Source organism: Octopus sinensis, linkage group LG13, assembly GCF_006345805.1.
Source record: "Octopus sinensis linkage group LG13, ASM634580v1, whole genome shotgun sequence".
Classification (NCBI taxonomy): Eukaryota; Metazoa; Mollusca; class Cephalopoda; order Octopoda; family Octopodidae; genus Octopus; species Octopus sinensis.
Window position 1 is genome coordinate 47,224,882 of NC_043009.1, and position 19,357 is coordinate 47,244,238.

The 19,357-nt window shown below is 39.0% G+C and overlaps 1 protein-coding gene across 4 annotated transcripts in view; it reads left to right on the top strand.

Annotated features, from left to right (window-relative positions):
* The window catches only part of LOC115218242 (inverted formin-2), a 228,402-nt gene that overhangs the window by 184,222 nt on the left and 24,823 nt on the right, over positions 1-19,357 (top strand). For 3 of the 4 annotated variants that reach the window (XM_029787971.2, XM_029787974.1, XM_029787973.1), the window contains exons 5-9: positions 155-336; positions 10,069-10,148; positions 11,239-13,334; positions 18,262-18,422; positions 18,992-19,150. In XM_029787971.2, the coding sequence (XP_029643831.1) occupies positions 155-336; positions 10,069-10,148; positions 11,239-13,334; positions 18,262-18,422; positions 18,992-19,150 (2,678 nt within the window). The remainder of the gene's footprint in view (positions 1-154; positions 337-10,068; positions 10,149-11,238; positions 13,335-18,261; positions 18,423-18,991; positions 19,151-19,357) is intronic. The other variant, XM_036508345.1, reaches the window with a different exon arrangement.

The following is a 19,357-nucleotide window of genomic DNA, read 5'->3' on the forward strand; positions in this document are numbered from 1 at the left end:
TTAGTCTAACTGTAATACCAGTAATATATTTGGGTTGATCAGATTAAATGCACACATATTGCGATGGCATCGAATTGGATAAGAAGCAACCTTTTGGCAGAGGGGTTTAATTTTGTATCGCAAATTTGTAATGGCTTATATTTATTCTTTGCAGATTTGAATTTGGGGTCCGTCCTAAAAGAACTACGACAGCTAGAAGATAAAAGACTTAGTGTGCAATGTGATACTTACGAGCAAGATAAACGCCATGATGACGCCATTTTAACACTGATTAATAATACAAATAAAGGAGACATCAGTCGCCATCAGAGCATGTTCTTGTCGATATGTCAGAATGTAAGTAATTTCTTTGTGTACGACATATATACATCGTTCTATCCACTTCTCAAATTTTGATTGCCTTTTTTTTTTTTTTATTAAATACGATCTGCTCGAACTGTGTATTGTGACCAGATAAAGAAAAAATATTCGAGCTGGAGTCGATCTTTGATTCTATTCGTTTGCCAGTTTCTTTTGCGAAAGAAATAATTACATCTTATTTAATAACTCACCAGAAACTGTGATGTGATGCCAACTGGACTAGTACTCTACATTACAAGAAAATTTTTATCACTTGTATCTGAATCAAGGATTTTATCGAAGGCATTTTAAATATTACAGTATAGTATTTATTAATCACAACTTTAAAGTAAGACATTTACTTTTGGCAACAGCGAATAAAGATTAACAGATAATTCTCAACCTTTAACAGTCATGCACCAGTAATTTGCCTTTCAACTAACATTTATATGTAAAAAAAAAAACCAGTTTTCTAATAGAAAGCATATATTTTACGAACTTACTAAACATACTTTTCAATTCTGTTATGTCTGGACTTTAGCGTTATAAAAGTTGCTAGCTTTTCTCAGGCTATTTTCCCCTCTTGTATTCTGCACAATAGACAAATAACTTCCAGTCCCTCATCCCATAGGAACAGTGTCAATTTCTGAACCCCTATTTGCGACGGTTCTCTAACCATCTGGGACCTTCTTTTATATATTTGTCCTTTTCTTCTTGACAGTTTCATTCGTTAATGAAAAATAATTGTGGCATAGCCTCGTGTTGCAGCTGGGTGGAGCGGTTGACTCACCGTTGCCCTGTCCATGTGTCTTTCGAACACATGCCACCCCAAACATCGGAGATGGAGAGGGAGGACTCTCTAGAAAATATTCAATGGGATACTGACGGAATTGATACCAACGAGCAAATAGTACAGGCCCAGATGATGAGGGTATGTTCGAGTGGTGTTTGGTTCTAAACATGCATGTAATGGGCTTTTTATTTGGTGTATTTTAAGAGCAGGGCATTATATATATATATATATAAAGATGTGTATTTGTCTAAATATCTGGAGACGAAAATATAATGTAAAAAGGTGTATACATGTGAATATATTTGAGTATTATATGTGTGTGTGTATATGTATATACGTGAATTTCTATATAAACGACTTTAAAATGTGTATGCATGTGAACACACGATCACACAGATGAAACTCCGTTATAACGAGTATCAATATAACAACTTCTTTTCACCACAACGAAACTTGATTGAATCCCTGGCATAATCCTATTAAATTAACGCTGAAAGAACTTCTTGTCGCCATAATTCGACAACAACGAAAATCAAGATTTTTGGAACAACTGTAAAGCCAGTCTTAGAGTATCGTTGGAGCTCAGGTAAAACGACGATCAAGGATGTGATTACCTGTACTGTGACCATGCTAGGTCACTGTCTTGAAGGAATTTAGCCGAACGAATCACACCTCACCAGTATTCCCTTTTTTTAATCCCGATATTGATTGTATCGGTTTCTTTGTAGAACCATTAAGATATGGGGACGTAAACAAACCATCGGTCAAGCGGTAGTAGGGGACAAACACAAACGTACACTTGTATATGACCAGCTTCAGTCTCTGCCTACCAAATCTACTCAAAAGGCTTTGGTCGGCCTGGGGCTGTAGAAGACATCTGCCCAAAATACCTACTTCTTTACTACACACAAGGGGCTAAACACAGAGGGGACAAACAAGGACAGACAAACGGATTAAGTTGATTACATCGACCTCAGTGCGTAACTGATACTTGTTTAATCGACCCCGAAAGGATGAAAGGTAAAGTCGACCTCGGCGGAATTTGAACTCAGAACGTAACGGCAGACGAAATACCGCGTGCTAACGTTTCTGCCAGCTCGCCGCCATCAGAGGGACTGAACCTGGAATCTTGTAGCTGGGAAGCAAACTTCTTACCATACAGCCACGACTGTGCTTTAACACATACGAGCGAGCTGCTGTATCAATATTCAGCCATATCAAAGAAGTGCGCTAAGGTAGGACAGCGGGTTTTGTCGTTGCTGTTTCGAGAATTCAAGAATGTATATTGTATGGTATTTGATATACCTGCATTTATCTATGTTGCTCATATACACGTCATTGGACACTCTGAGTTATCATTCTTCGCTCATTTTTATTTAAATTATGATAATGATAGATAGAAGGGCTACATACGACTATATTAACCAATATGGACGTGATTTTGCATAAAATTTACATATTTTCAAATTTGATTCATTTGAATATCTAAAAAAAACATGTGATATTTACTGATAGAAACTTTTCGTCTTTACTAATGTGGTAAAACATGAATCTATTTAGACGAGATATTCACGGTTAGAAAAAAAAAACTCTGAGTCTAATAGAATTGATAGGAAACTCGCTGTTAGTAATTACGTTAATGGTCACGTTTGGAAATTTTTATGGTGGCAGTCCTATGGTAGCGGTAAAAGGTTTATGGTTAAAATGGGTAATTAAGTTTGTTTTTGAGTATAGCAAGAATAAATGTATTTATATATTTTTATATCACATAGCGAAATATTTCTCATAAAGATTTATTCTATACACAGTCACTTTCGTTATAACGGAATCTTCCCTGTTATGTAAAATATACATGAACTTGTATATTTGTCGTGCATATATGGATATATAGATACGTGTGTGTCATATATATATAATGTGTGCGTGTTAAATAAAATGAGACAACAAAGCCAAGGCTGAGCGGAATTTCCAGGACATTTATAAAGAGACAGTCTTACAGCTGTTTCTGGGATTTTAACCATCTCACATCGCCGTTATAAGTTATTCCATCTGTTGAACATAGCGGAGTCGCTTGTTTACCGGGGCTAAGCCATTCCTTACGCTGCTTCATATTGATGTACAGGCACCATTTTTCGTCGCCAGTAACAATTCGGTAAAGAAATTGTTGCTTGTGTCCATGAGTTGAGCGGTGATAAGCAAGCAAACCAGCGGAGATTGTGGCTCGTTGATTTTTTTGTTGTCACTTAAAGCATGCAGAACCCATGCCCCATAATTCTGAACCTCTCCCATTGAGAGAATATAGCAGTGTGGGAGCATTCCATTTTCTCTGCCAGTTCCCTTGTCGTCTGACGAGAATTTTCGTGCAAAAGTTGGTTTATTTGCTCGTCAAAGAACTCAACTGAACGGCCAGAACGAGGTTCGTCTTTGAAGTAAAATTTCCATTTTTGAACTTGGCATACCAATCACGAGCGATTCTCTCAGCTATGGCACCCTCTCCTTACACAGCATTAATGTCGCGAGCAGCTTTTGCGACCTTAAAACCTTGATTAAAAGCAAAAAGGAGGTGTCGAAAGTGCTCGTTTTTCTTAACTTTTTCTTACATGCGTGTGCAAGTTCGTGTGTGTGTGTGCAGATAAGCAATGCATATGTATGAACATGCATGTAAAATTGTGTGTGTATATATATATATAATATATATATATATATATATATATATATATATATATACACACACACACACGAGGGGTGTATGAAAAGTCTTGAGCCTCAAAAAAAGAACAGAACTTGGCACGATACAAGATTTCAAGGTTCAAAACTTATACACTCCTCGTGTGTGTGTGTGTGAGAGAGTTTTTGTAGTGTACAAATATTGTATATTTAGAATAAGGTAGTCAGAATGTTAACGATTATATATATGTTTTTATTTATATATTTTTAGCGCTTTCTTCCGTTATCGGATTTATCAAAAAGTGGTTTAAAGTTAGATTTCTTGGCCTTTTTATATATAATATTGCGGGGTCTGCCAAGTAAGAGAGAAGAAAAAAATTTTTGAGAAGGAGGGGGAGGTAAAGAGGCATGGGTTTGTATTGGTATGGTCAGATTTGTTTGTTTAGTACTTAGTGGCCTTTTAAGGTGGGAAAGGAAATATTTTTTTGTATTTGAATTGGTCAATGTTTTAACTGAAAAACCAGATGTTGTTTTTGATTTTCTTCAGTAAAAATTATAATTGCATTTCCAGTCTTGTTCTTTTGTATTCATTAAAGAATAATTGTATGGATGTGATCAACTTTTTTTTATTGAAATTCTAGTTATTTTCGACCATTAACGTAATTACTAACAGCGAGTTTCCTATCAACTCATTGCTGTGTGAGTGTATAGTGAACTCAAAAATCACTCTTTCGAAAACAACTAGAATTTCAATCAAAAAAAGTTGACCACATCCATACAACTATTCTTTAATGAGTACAAAAGAACAAGACCTGGAAATGCAATTATAATTTTTACTGAAGACAGTCAAACACAACATCTGGTTTTTCAATTAAAACCTTGACCAATTCAAATACGAAAATACTTTTCCCTTCCCCACCTTAAAAGGCCACGAAGTACTAAACAAACGAGTCTGACCACACAAAAGCTACGCCTCTTTACCTCCCCTTCCTTCTCAAAAAAAAAAGTTTTTCTTCTCTCCTGCTTGGCAAACCCCACAAAATTCTTTATATATAAAAAGGCCAAGAAATCTAACATTAAACCACTTTTTGATGAAATCTGTAACGGAAGAAAGCGCTAAAAAATGTAAATAAGAAATATATATAATCATCCAACATTCTGATTTCCTTACTCTAAATATATATACACAAACTTTTACCAGTATATACGTATACACACATGCACATGAATATATACATATATATGCATATCTATATATTTTCGCGCGCGCACATGTATGTTTCTACATATATAAATGTGTGTATGTATGTGTATATATCTATCTGTAAGTTTATATGTGTGGTATAGATAATATTTTACGCCCTTTACCATGCATGCGTGGGTTGGGAAGGTCCTCTCCCATATAACATCCAGCTACTCGTTGCAAACTCTTTTTATCCCCTTTCCATTAGATCATGCATCGTAAGATACTCCATGATAACTTCTGTCCACATCTAACTCTTTCCTCCGCTTCTGCACCTTCCTGCCACCCTGATCACTATTTTACTTCTTTAACCAAATTTTATTCTCCATACACTACGCCTCACGTCTTCTTACCGGCGCAATTGGCTCTTTTTTTACGTTACATGTCGTTCAGTGATTCTTGCTCACTAACATTAGGGTTTCGCACCTCCTTTTTGATGTTGCTGACTCGACGCTTACTTTTTTGACATTAGACGTTTTCATGTTTCTCTCGTCTCGTCTCCTCTCTCTCTCTCTCTCTCTCTCTCTCTCTCTCTCTCTCTCTCTCTCTCTCTCTCTCTCTCTCTCTCTCTCTCTCTTTATTTGCCTAAGCATATCTCTGTTTATGTGCATGGAAAGAGCGAAAATGTTCATCTCATCATTCAATTAATAAATTGTAATCTCAATCTTTCTCACTCTCTCTCTCTCTTTTTCTCCTCTCTTTCTCATTCTCTATCTCCTCTCTCCCTCTTTCTCCCTCTCACTCTTTCTTGTTCTAGAAACTATGTTTCCATGGTATCTACCTCCACCACTAATCAGCTTGCCCAGAGAAAAAACCTAACAATTTCGTGTATGAAATTTTGCAAGCATTTCACGGAGATTATTGCTACTTACTACCCATTTGCATCTTTCACATACGAAGTTTTCCTTCATCTCTAACTTTGCATGTGATCCCACATTTCTTATTCACCCACAGTTAACACAGGGGTTCAGCGTAACGAATTCCTGCCAACTCTTTTGCATATCAAGCTTTATCAATTTCTTGGTGTAATAAGATTATTTGCTTTCCTGCTAATTGATACTTTTGTCTTTAGGTTTTGCTTCCACGTTTGCAATTCCTTCTCTAAATCTTTGATAAACTCATCTATGAAAAATCAAGCCATCGACAAACAAGTTCCTACGGACAACTAGTTTAAAACTTTTCTGTTATAGTCTATTGTAATATACTAGCTGACCCCGTTCCGTCCAAAATGGATGGTAAATCAAATTAATACACTTGTCAATGTTCACATACATTCACATACTTCCCTTGTACACGCACACATATACACACACATATACTCATACAAAGTTGAAACGCTGTTTGATTTTTCTTTTCAGCGTTGAATGTTAACCATCCCACCAATTTGCCATCACCCCTTCCCTCCTTATTCATGTATCACTCCTTCCTTTCTCATTCATATGTTGTGACAGAGAAAAACACAAGAGTATCATTATAGTAGATAACTATAATAAAGAGGAGGGTGCTAAGAACCAATTCTCGTGCATGTCTGCATGATTAATGCCGCTCTGAACTCTATCAACTCTTATCTTGCTGACGTCATCTTGTCACCATGGTTTACATGGGTCTCACAAGTTATTCAGCTACATTTAGTTTCCTTGAAGACCACTAGACAACAGGGTGTGGTACCCTGTCAAAAGCCTTTTCCATATGGACCCATGCCAGTTGTTGGGGGCCTTACACACATTTAAGAAAGTTTCCTGTAATTACCTTACTAAGAAGAGGACATAAGTTGTATACCAGTCTGGCAGAAACCCAAACCGAATCTAATCTAGATTAATTAGCTTACCAATCAGTTGTATTATAACCCTTTCGTATATTTTCATAGCTTGACCAATCGGTCTGATAACTTTCTATTGTGGTTGGGCATTTTCCTATAGTATCACCTATTCCTTCGTAGCAGTTGATGATACAGCAACACAAGTCATTTGGCGTGGGACCGCCCTGTGATATTTCAATGACTATGCGAGGGATTAGAGTATATACTACTTCAGATATTTTTAGCATCACAGCGACTATTCCTTATGGTCTAGCCGCCCTCCATATCTTCATACTTTAATCACCCTTTCAACCATATAACTATTAACTTTAAAACTTGGCCCCACAATTGGCTATACTTAGGGTAGGAACTCTACTTACTATACATTTAACAAACTCTCGTTGTAACATGTCCAAGCATCTTCTCTTTAAATGTAAGAGTGCCACTCTCATTCCGAACATACTTCTCCACAAAGACATCTCAATTCAAATTGACACACTGGCACAGGCTTGCAATTTCAAAACAACCTCACCTTTTAACCCATTCATCGTAGAATATTGGCAAACCTCTTACTTTCGGCTTACTTCTGTGCCATTTATTACTCATTTTAGTTTCTCTTTTAGCTTCCCCACTTACTACCGAATTCTTTTCACCCTGTCCTAAGAATCCAAAAGCTCTATTTGCTTTGACATTCCACCACCACGTCACTTTCCATCAGCTTAGAACTTTGCTCAAGACAACATTCTATCTATGGCCCACAGCATGATGTGGCATTCATAATTATCAGTCTATCTCGATTATTGATCTGTATGAACTTTGCCTTACGTGTTCACCAGATTGGTAGATAATCGGGTGGCTGGACAGCGTCCTGAAAAGACTTGCAAATGGCTAGGTCATGTATCACAAATCAGTTCTTGTATCAATATACACCAAGGTAGCTATCATGGTAGTGTTACGAACGGGCCTTATTGAACGAGTAAAACACACACACACACGCATATATGTTTATTCTGTATATGTGTGCCTGTGTGCTTTTATATATGCGTGTGAATATATATGCGTGTGAATGTGTATGTTAATACCTACGTTTATGCTAATGTCTATGAGCTTGTATATATGTACTTGTGTGTATATTGTGCGTGTGAAGGCGCGTGGCTTAGTGGTTAGGAGTATTCGACTCGCGATCGTAAAGTCGTGATTTCAATTCCCGGTGACTGGTTCTCCAGTCCACTCAGCTGGCAAAAATGAGTTGTACTTGTAATACAAAGGGCCGGCCTTGCCACATTTCTGTGTCACGCTGACTCTCCCTGAGAACTAGGGTAAGGATATGTGTGTTTGTTGAGTGCTCGGCCACTTGCACGCTAATTTCACGAGTAGGCTGTTCTGTTGATCGGATCGACTAGAACCCTCGTCGTCATAAAGGACGGAGTGCCTGTTATATTATACCTGTGAGGGATTTTTCACTCTTCTTGTGCTTGTACGGTATATCTTGTTATACTCGCCTAGCAATAAACAAAAATTTATGAGATTCGGACGGTGAATAGGCGTATAAAATGATTGTAAAGATTCCTCATATTGCTTGAAGAATGCAAGACTGCAACCTCTTCCCAGGTACTGTTCCAGTTTGCATCATCTTCCAAGAGATCTATTCTACGGTAAGTTTTGTGGTATTTTACAGATATATCTAGCAACCGTTTTGAGATCCTACCAGGAGGCTGAAACCATGAACATAGTGCAGGAGATGTGAGATAAAAGAGAAAAACGCACTCAAAGATGTTAACAATCTAATGATTCTTTGGATCTAAAGTGAGCGTTGCCAAGGATTGATGTTCCTGCAATTTTGCTTGAAACATTTTTACATTTTTACCAAGTGTAATATCTGGGTATTTCATAGATCAGAAGATGTTTTGCAAAGGTATCACTTTTGCAGAATTCATAGATCGCAGTTAATTTGATCCTACATGGATGTCATATTTACTGTAACTTTCTTCCTCCACTCTCTCTCTCTCTACCTCTCTTTCGGCGAACTAAATTGTTTCCTTGTTAAATGGCACCCCAAATGCATAATGCTAGGGTGGCGCTCATGGACGAAAATCTTTCGGAATACACCTCACATTTTGTCAAAGTCATCCCAAGTATCGTGTAAGGAAGAAATAACATTTTTCGGCATATAGTTTATTAAAGACCAAAGAAAGCAAGTCAGTACAACAGTTGATTCTACATATGACTCTGAGACGGAAGAGATCACCGGTTCTGGTTCAGGAAGCTATAATTTCCAGTCACAAACCACTACATCCTCGTTCGACTTCGAAGAAATTTTGTTGAAACATCATCTCCCAAATCAACTACGGTGGAACACGAAGTAGATAAAGCTATAAATAACAACATATATAATATTGCGTGTAGAATGAAAAAAAAAACCCTTTCATAAATCAAACTCGGAACAGCCTTCGACTTTTTTCCCATCTAAAGGGTTTTCTTAGTATTCAACACGTTATTATTTATAACTTTAATTTCGAGTTTTACCATAAAAATGTAATTTATTCTTCAATTTTCTCCAAGTTTCGAAATTCTTGTAATGTAAACATTTTAAAATTTTTACTGGTGAGAACAAAGCTCCAATGGAGAAACTTCGAAGCGTTGCTTTAGTATAACGATTAGTACACCTGTCATATCCACAGAAGATGTGGATTCGTATCCAACGGACAGCCTTCGACGATTTTTCTACCCTAGGGGTTTTGAACCCAATATTCTGCATTCTATTTATAGCTATATCTACTTCGAGTTTCACGTTAAAAAGTAATTTACTTAAATTCTATCGATGTTTCGAAATATTGTAATGTACTCCTAGTTTGTTATAGAATCATTTAAAATTATTTTTTCCTTTTTTTTATCCTTGGACTGTTTTTTTTTTTTGCATTTGCCGTTTATTGTAGATTTTAATATAAGAATTAAAAAGCTTAAACTAAATTAACATTAACCACTTTCCCCCATTTTTTGATCAGATGACTTCATAAGGGGTTTTAGTAATTGGTTGCCTTAGAATCCTAAACAGCATGGCATCAATTCTTATATGGTAACTGCCACACAAAACTAACCTAAACTAACATGTGCTTCTTTAAACGCACAAAATATAACATTAAACTTTGCACCACCGTTTTTATTTTTTTTTATTTTACTACATCAAGAATATGTTTGCATGTTTCTTTCTTTGTTTTATGATTTCAGGTTCTGGGTACTCCACACGCTGAATCTTTTCTCAGCATTCTGAAGTCTCTCCAACAAATTGACCCTGAGAATGAAATCAGGTAAGTTGCTTGTCATTCGCGCTCAAGCCACAGTTATTTCTATGTTTGACACCGAATGTTTCTTTTATACGTTGACTATAGTTTATTGCTTACCTCACTAGAAGTGAAATGACTACTAGTATATTTGCTACTATTTATTGATTTGTGGGTTAAATTTGCCAGGGGACTTTCGTTGTATGTCTAGGGACATATCGAAACATCTGCCCTATTAATGAGCCGGTGATTACACTACTGTCTAGACTAGATATTTCGACTTCTGAGGAAATCAGCTATGATAGACTAACGTACTATCAAGACGTTATCTCTTTCTCTTAACACTGTAGAGATAGGAGTTCACTAGCTTCCTTAAGTTTCATAACGGATCTGACAGCTGTCTTCGAAATATCAGTGAAATTTTGATATTTTATTTTTATGGATTTCATTCATGGTATATAATAAGAAAAAATACTATGTCTGACTCTACTTAAAACCAAAGATCGTTTATTAACATTTTTACGGCTAATATTTTACTGGCTGTAACATCGTTGGTAAATATTTGCTCCTTACCCTACAGGCCGGATGTAGACAAGGTACTCCTGAACCCATGTCTGAGGTGGATACACATGCATTTCTCCCCAGCTGTCGAATATGGATACATAAGCTCCTCGTCCAAGAAATGGATGAAGAGCGTACGAGGGGGTGTTGAAATGTTCTTGGCTTTAAGGATGTTGCGAAGGCCTTCTTGGGGGCCCAACTTATCGAGTTCTTTTACAGGGCTTAGAGAAAATGAAGGACCTCTGCAATAAGTGTGTGAATCTGAGATGGGAATATGTGTAATAAAATTGTAATTTACTGATTCTCTTTTACCCAAAACCAGGAACTTTTCAGCACCTCGTCTGTTTATCCCTTCAGTGGTTAGGTGTGAACCAATACGCTCCTCGCCTTAAATGTAAAATGTGGGTCATACGCTGCCTACACCAGATGATGACGATAGATAGCTCTCTTTCCATGTAATGAGTTTAGTTTGGATATATTTCAGTAAATAATCTCTGTTGATTGCCCTCATGTCTCTGTTTGTCTCAAAACAAAATATTTGTCTCCTCTTCTTCAGTGATTACCAATGGTTTGTAATGGAGTCAGTGGCACAAAACTTACTTTACTTGGACAAATCTTTGTTTCTTGAGAAACTTTTGGTTGACATAAAGACTGAAATAGAACTACAGCGTTGTAGAAGCAATAGAACTACTGAAGAGCAAAGAAAGCAAGTCAATACAACAGTTGATTCTACATATGGTTCTGAGACGGAAGAGATCACCGGTTCTGGTTCAGGAAACTATAATTTCCAGTCACAAACCACTACATCCTCGTTCGACTTGGAAGAACCTGATCTTCCAGAAAACTTCGTTGAAACATCATCTCCCAAATCAACTTCGAATTCATCAAATGTTGTAGAAAATCAAACGCCAGAAAAGTTATCAAAATACCACAAAATTCCATCAGATTCTGAGAATCAAAAACACGTCCATAAAACAGAGCTCCAGAAAAATTCTGAACCATCCATGACATTAAACGAAGCAGTGACATCTGTAGAAGATCCCTTGAGTAGCTCTGTTATCGAGAGTAGCCCGAAGAAAATTAAATCGCTAACTGAACTGGTTCTACAGTCGACGCAAATGAACGAAAAATCTTCTCAAATTCGACTAGAAGGAAACCAAACCCCCAATATAACTTCCAAATCAACAGAAGAACCGACGTTGTCCGAAATTGCTCCACAGGCGGGCAAAGACAAACACATAGAGAACACATCAAAGAAAATATATTCTTCACCAATTAAAAGCAACAGGAAAGACAGATTTTCTGAAAATGACAAACCTGAAGTGGCAGAAGATCTCGAACCCTGTCCACCTCTGACGCCTGAGACGCTTCATTCCATTACCACATCACAACAATCTTTTTCTACTGAAAACTCAAATGAAAAAAATGTTGACAATCCAGAAACTCTTTCTTCAATCACATCAAATACACCACAGAATCCCTCTCCCGGACCATCTTCTCAAACATTACAAACGCCCAAAACAAAACGGCTTCACACATCAACAGAAATTAAGGAAGATACCCTTAAACCACCAGCCTCTCCATCTTTACTTGCACTAGTTAGATCAGCCCAAATCGTATCTAAAAAAAAACCATCAACCCATTTAACCCCAGAGGTGAGCATGACCTCAGAGATTGCTTCTGATTCGGAGGTGAATATTCGGTCGGAACCCGCCTCCATTCTGGAGGCAGACGTACCATCAGAGTCTACCGCTATTGTGGAAGCAGGCGTGTCATCAAAGCTGGTCACCGCTATTGACGAAGATGTGCCGTCAAAGGCAGACGTACAATCAGAGCTTACAGCTGTTTCAGACTCCAAAAATACTCCGGTGGCAGACGTACAATCAGAGCTTGCTGCTGCACCGGAGGAAAAGGTGCCATCAGAGTCCAATGCATTAAAAGATGCAGATGGGTCATCAGAGGCCAGCATTGTTCCAGAGATGGAAAAGCTGACACAGTCTGCTAGTCATTCAAAGGCTGATGTTTCACAGTCACCTCCACATCCAATTTCCGAATCTGGTACTTCTATTATACAGCCTGAACCCATCACCAAGGCTGCTCCACCACCACCTCCTCCTCCTCCTCCTCCACCACCACCACCTCCTCCCCTTCATTCGCCACTAAACGCTGGGTCTGGTGTTTTACCCCGGGCTCCTCCACCGCCACCGCCTCCACCTCCACTCCCAAACTCTGGGGATTTCTACAGACCACCGCCTCCTCCACCACCACCACTACCCCTGGGATCTGGAAATTTACCTAGGGTTCCACCACCACCACCATTACCCCCAGGTTCTGGGGTTTCCCAAAGTTCACCGCCACCCCCGCCACCCCCACCACCCCCGCCACCTCCTCCACCACTACCCCCAGGGTCTAAGCGTTTACCCGGGGTTCCTCCACCACCACCACCACCACCACCACCTCCACCTCCTCCTGGCTCTAAGGGTTTCCCTCCTGCTCCACCTCCACCTCCATCGTCATCATCAACATCGTCATCACCAAGCAAATACTCGTCTGCGACGTTGCCAGCCAGGTTACATGGTAAACCAGTCTTGGCACCATCCCAGAAACTTCGTTCTTTCCAATGGCACAAGGTCCCAACCAATATCATCAATGGTAATGTATCATTTTTTTTCCTTATTTACCACCACCACTAACAACCGCCACCCTTATTGTCACTATCCCTACTCCTTTTACTACTGTACTATTATTACTATTACCACTATACTGCTAGTACTACTATTACAGTATTGTCAATCATCCTTAGTGAACTCTGATCTGGAGTTCACTGGGCAACAAAAAGAAATTTGTCTGCTACTCAGACAACTGGTGCTGTACCAAACTAAATTGAGTACGCTGATTCTGTATCTGAACTCACTATTTCTGTAGCATGTCAGGATTTTGAGTTATGCACATAATTATGTATTTATACTATATTAGTATCAGGAATAGTTAAGTCCAAGGTAAATAATTATTATAATAGTATATTTGTACTGCATATCGTAAATTTATGTTCAAGGCAAATAATATTATAATATAATGGTACATAGTATATTTATGTTAAGGGAATACTTTACTTTTGAGATTCTCAGCTCAGAAATGTTTGAGACACTTGTTCTTGCGCTTATGCATCGTGCTGGTCTCCTGTTGTAGGAACCAGCAGTGCTCATCCGCCATGTGTGGATTGAACCAGCTTTGATACCTCGTTTCCATCTGAGATGTGTCCTGGTGGAACCTCTCACCATGCTCATCACAACGTTACTAAGATTCATTGGGAAAAAATCGAGATGAGAATGCAAGAAGTGCATTTTAAGAGACATTCTGTATCCCATTCTTTCATGCGCTATGAGCATGTTTATTGAATCATAGTTTTCAGCTCTATGATTTCCAAGAAAGTTCTGTACAATTAACACGAATGGATCCCATGCCATCAGCTCAACTGGATTCAGTTTACCCCTGACTTTACTATCAGATATCAATTCTCTGATCTCGGGTTCAAGGAAAATGCCTGCTTTAAGTTTTGCGTCACTTTTCTCTACACCACAATTTTACTTTTAGGTACTGGAAGCCATAACCATCGTCTGTCATTGCTTTTACAGTGTTTTTCATGAGGCCAAGTTTGATATGAAGGGGTGGAAGGAAGATCCTTTACAGGTCTACCCGTAACATATGCTGCACACTGTACCGACCAACTATGAGCTCATCTCTTTTAGGCCAGTCTTTTACAGTGTAATGATTGATGTCGTCGTGGCTGCTCCAAACACACAAGAGGCACATATTTTTGGTGTATCCCAGTTGCAGTCCTAGGAGGCGGGAAATTACCTTTAAATCACCACAAATTATTTTTTTTAGCACTCCGTCGGTTACGACGCTGAGGGTTCCGGTTGATCCGAATCAACGGAACAGCCTGCTCTTGAAATTAACGTGTAAGTGGCTGAGCACTCCACAGACACGTGCACCCTTAACGTAGTTCTCGGGGATATTCAGCGTGACACAGAGAGTGACAAAGCCGGCCCCTTGAAATACAGGTACAACAGAAACAGGAAGTAAGAGTGAGAGAAAGTTGTGGTGAAAGAGTACAGCAGGGATCACCACCATCCTCTGCCGGAGCATCGTGGAGCTTTTAGGTGTTTTCGCTCAATAAACACTCACAACGCCCGTTCTGGGAATCGAAACCGCGATCCTATGACCGCGAGTCCGCTGCCCTAACCACTGGGCCATTGCGCCTCCACTAAATCACCACAAATATTCCACTTATGAACTGAGTAATTAACTCTTTTCAGAATGAGTTGCATCGATTCATAAGTTTCTTCCATATTGACAACACGACTCACAAGAATGGAAGGTTTTTCATTATCAGTATGTAACAACACGTCTTTGAGGTTAACTTTACTCGAGTCTAAGCAATCCCCATCCTTTAGTCACATGCACATGTCCTAATTTTTTGCATGAGTGCATTAACGTCAGTACAGAAACAAGCATTATTTTCTTGCTTGAAAAAGACAGATTAGCCTCTATGGTAGGAACGGAAAATGGAAATTTTCGTACCTTGCCTTAGGAGATTCCATTGCTGTATCTCGATCCCAAAACTTCTGCCTTCTCCTTTGACAACGCCAGGTCTCTTACTAAATCGTTCAAATCTTGTCGATTAAACAAGCGTGGCTCATCTTTCTCAGAATCAACTATGTACTCATCGTGCGATGTGTCAAGGTCTTCAAGTGAATCATGGGAGAGGTGTACTGGGACAGGGTTCTCGAAATCATGTGGGACCGGTTTTAGAGCCGATTTACAATCTGCATACATTGCTTTGGTTTTCTTTGAGAAACCACTAATATTAGTCATGCAAAAGTAACAGAGACATGCTTGTTTGGCTCATGCCATACCACTGATACAGCAAAAGGCATTCCCTTCTGCTTTCCATTCAGCCACTGTGTAAGCCCTGAGTAACACACGGTGCAGCATATATGAGGTGCCCACCTCTTGTTTTGTTCCCCGATTTTACACCCGAAATAATATTTATAGGCAGTTTTTAATTTGGTGGCAATGTTCTTCCACTGGTCACGCGGAGAAAATTTTCCACAGACATAACAAAAGTCGTCTGAGTGATTCACATAGCCTATCCTATTCATGATATAACACAATGAATACAGTTAAAACAGTAATCACGCAGAGCAAGAGATACACATACCACACGTGACGGCAGCGCAAACGACACTGAGACCTACCAAGAACAAACTGACATATTTGGCAAATGCACACAATACGTCAGCGCCATCTATTGCTAAACTAAATAATTAACTTTCTCATCATTTGTTTAATTGCTGTTATTTCTTTCATTTTGAATTAAGACCGCTTTTATTGTAGCAACTTTTATAATACCTATTGCTTTATTACCCACAAGGGGCTAAACATAGAGGGGACAAACAAGGACAGACATAGGAATTAAGTCGATTACATCGACCCCAGTGCGTAACTGGTACTTAATTTATCGACCTCGATAGGATGAACGGCAAAGTCGACCTCGGCGGAATTTGAACTCACAACGTAACGGCAGACGAAATACCACTAAGCATCTCGCCCGGCGTGCTAACGTTTCTGCCAGCTCGCAAGTTTTATAATACGGCCTACATCTAGCCGAAAGTATAGTTATAATCTTGCGCATGCGTATAACTCAAAATCTTGGCTGCTAGAACAATTCTGAGCGCGGATTCGGAACCAGCATCTTCGATTTAGTCTATAACACACGCTTTTACCACAGTAGCAGAATCTTTGTTGTCCATTATTATGTAAGATGTGTTTCAATATGGTTATGTTGTGGAAGCACTCCGTCGATTACGATGACGAGGGTTCCGGTTGATCCGATCAACGGAACAGCCTGCTCGTGAAATTAACGTGTAAGTGGCTGAGCACTCCACAGACACGTGTACCCTTAACGTAGTTCTCGGGGATATTCAGCGTGACACAGAGAGTGACAAGGCCGGCCCTTTGAAATACAGGTACAACAGAAACAGGAAGTAAGAGTGAGAGAAAGTTGTGGTGAAAGAGTACAGCAGGGATCACCACCATCCCTGCCGGAGCCTCGTGGAGCTTTAGGTGTTTTCGCTCAATAAACACTCACAACGCCCGGTCTGGGAATCGAAACCGCGATCCTATGACCGCGAGTCCGCTGCCCTAACCACTGGGCCATTGCGCCTCACCGTTAACAACAGTATGACTGTGTGACATTTTGGGCGAGTGTCTTTTGCTGTTGCTCCTGATGGTGTCTGTGTAACAGTTTGATGGAAACTGTATTAAAGCCTATCATGTGTTTGTATATGTCTACATGTGAATGCTGATATTTTGCTTGTCATTGTTTGAGCGAAGTGGCGGTGATGTCAACATTCTTTGTTGATGCTGGGGAGAAAATGCCTGACTAAGAAAGTGTTTGAAGAACGATGGAAGAATGCAGCACGGATGTTGCGTATGGCTGGTACCGCATAAATGTGAAACGGGATGAAACCCAAGTATCAGTGGCGAGGCGGGACTCGTGTGGTCCGAGCTGAACCCGCCCCCACTCCATCCGTAATGTCTTCTGGTCTGTTCTATCATTCGAATTTTTGTTTTTAATTATATTGTCATTTTGTGTTAATTTTTAAAGTTTCATTTTGTGTATTTATCATTCGTAAGTCTGAACCCAAATCAGATTGTATTGTCCCCTTTATGTTCGCCCCTTGTGGGTAATAAAAAAATCAACATTCTTTGTTGACATTTTTACCAGTTGGTCTATGCTTTCAAAGACCTGCGAAAAATAGAATTACAGTACCTGAAAAAGCAGGTGAGTGTTAGTGACAGAAAGAGCACCCAGCTGCAAACTCCTGCTTCAAAATCATTCGCTGTATGATTATATGACACTTTGGGTGAGTGTCTGCTGCTATCACTTCTGACTAACCAAGGCTCTGCGAGTGAAACTGATAGATGGGAACTATATTGAGCTTGGCGTACGTGTGTGTGCGCGCTAATGTTGATGTGTTGCTTGTCATTCTGTGGTTAAAGTGGTGATGATGTTGACATTCCTGGCTAGCATTTTGACCAGCTGCTCTGTGCTTTCAAAGACCCATGGAAAATAAAATTTCATTAGCTGAGAAAGTAGATATGGGTTAGTAACAGGAAGAGCATCCAGCTGCAAAATCCTGCTTCAAATTCAGTTCCTGTCCAGGCCCTGCTAGCATGGAGAAAATGGATGTTAAATGAATGAATGCCTTTGAATAAAGGTAATGAGTAAGACATAAATGATTATACATGTATATCCTATGCATCTTATTCCTTGGTTGTCAATTCAAAATTGAAACTTTCTATAATCCCACCAAAATTTATCAAATAATTATCTCCCTTACAATAACTGGCCACCATTGTACACAACTCTAAATCCCTTTCGCTTCTATTATTTGATACTTATCTCAAGCATTTATGCTATTTTATACTTATATTATTATTTGATACTTCTATTATATTATTATTTTATACTTATCTCAATCATTTGCATTGCATTTTTCTGTTTTCTCAGAAAAAGGCAACCTTTGGCAAGATGTATATTATATGAGAAGTAACAGTGCTGTGGATGTTGACTATAAAACTCTTGAAGATATGTTCAGTATGAAAGCTCCTCCCAAAAAGTCGGCATCAGTTGATGAACAAAAAGTGAAGAAGAAAAATATTCCGAAAAAAGTAAGTGAAATATTTAACTAATGACGGTCGTTTAGAAAAAGCGCGGGCTAAAACTACGCGCCTTCACTAGTCAGTTAAGGTGAGACAGTGTCACGTGACAAATTGCTGGGGTTACCTGCTGGAGCCTATGCGGCAGGTATTTAAAGAAAAAGTTGACAAGACAGTCAGTCACCGGCTGACACTCGAAGAGGCCAGAGAACAGAAGAAAGAAGATATGCACCCAACACCAGAGCTGAAGACACCTCCGAAAGTGGTGGGGGGGGGCGCCACGTCAAAACGGTAGAGGAGTAGGGACCGAAACTGGGCGTGGTTCCTCCTGATGATGTCTTGAGCTAACTGGATCCTATAAAGGAGCTGTTGTGGTAGAAGACCACGAAACACGGTTGTAATTCCAAATTCTTTGATTATCAAATGCATTCATTTTATTGTTAATTATATTTATTTTGTACTGCAAATGGCTTACAAATTTAACAGACTGGAATTGCTTTCTAACATAATTTCCTCTCTGAATATTGCACAAGTAAATTCAATGGCCCAGCACAACCAATAATATGTTGTCTATTCTTCAGGTCAATCTTTTGGAACGCGCCCTAGACATAGACATCTTCCTGAAACAATGTAATGCCTCACAAGAGAAAATAGTTGAAATGATTAAGGAAGGCACAAGCAAGGATCTTGACTTGGAAATGTTACGACGGATGCAGAAAATCCTACCAACTGACAGTGAGGTATGTTCTGGTTAAATTATATATCATTTAGTATAAGATTTAAAATTGCATTAGCTTAGTGTAGTGTGTTCAAACATAGCATAGTTTATCACTTTGGGTTAAAAGTGAAGTCAACTCTGGCTTTACATCACATCCTTCTAGGAATGGTAAAATAATTACTATATTGCAGTTTTTGTACCTTTGTTAAATCAATATTTATATCTACAT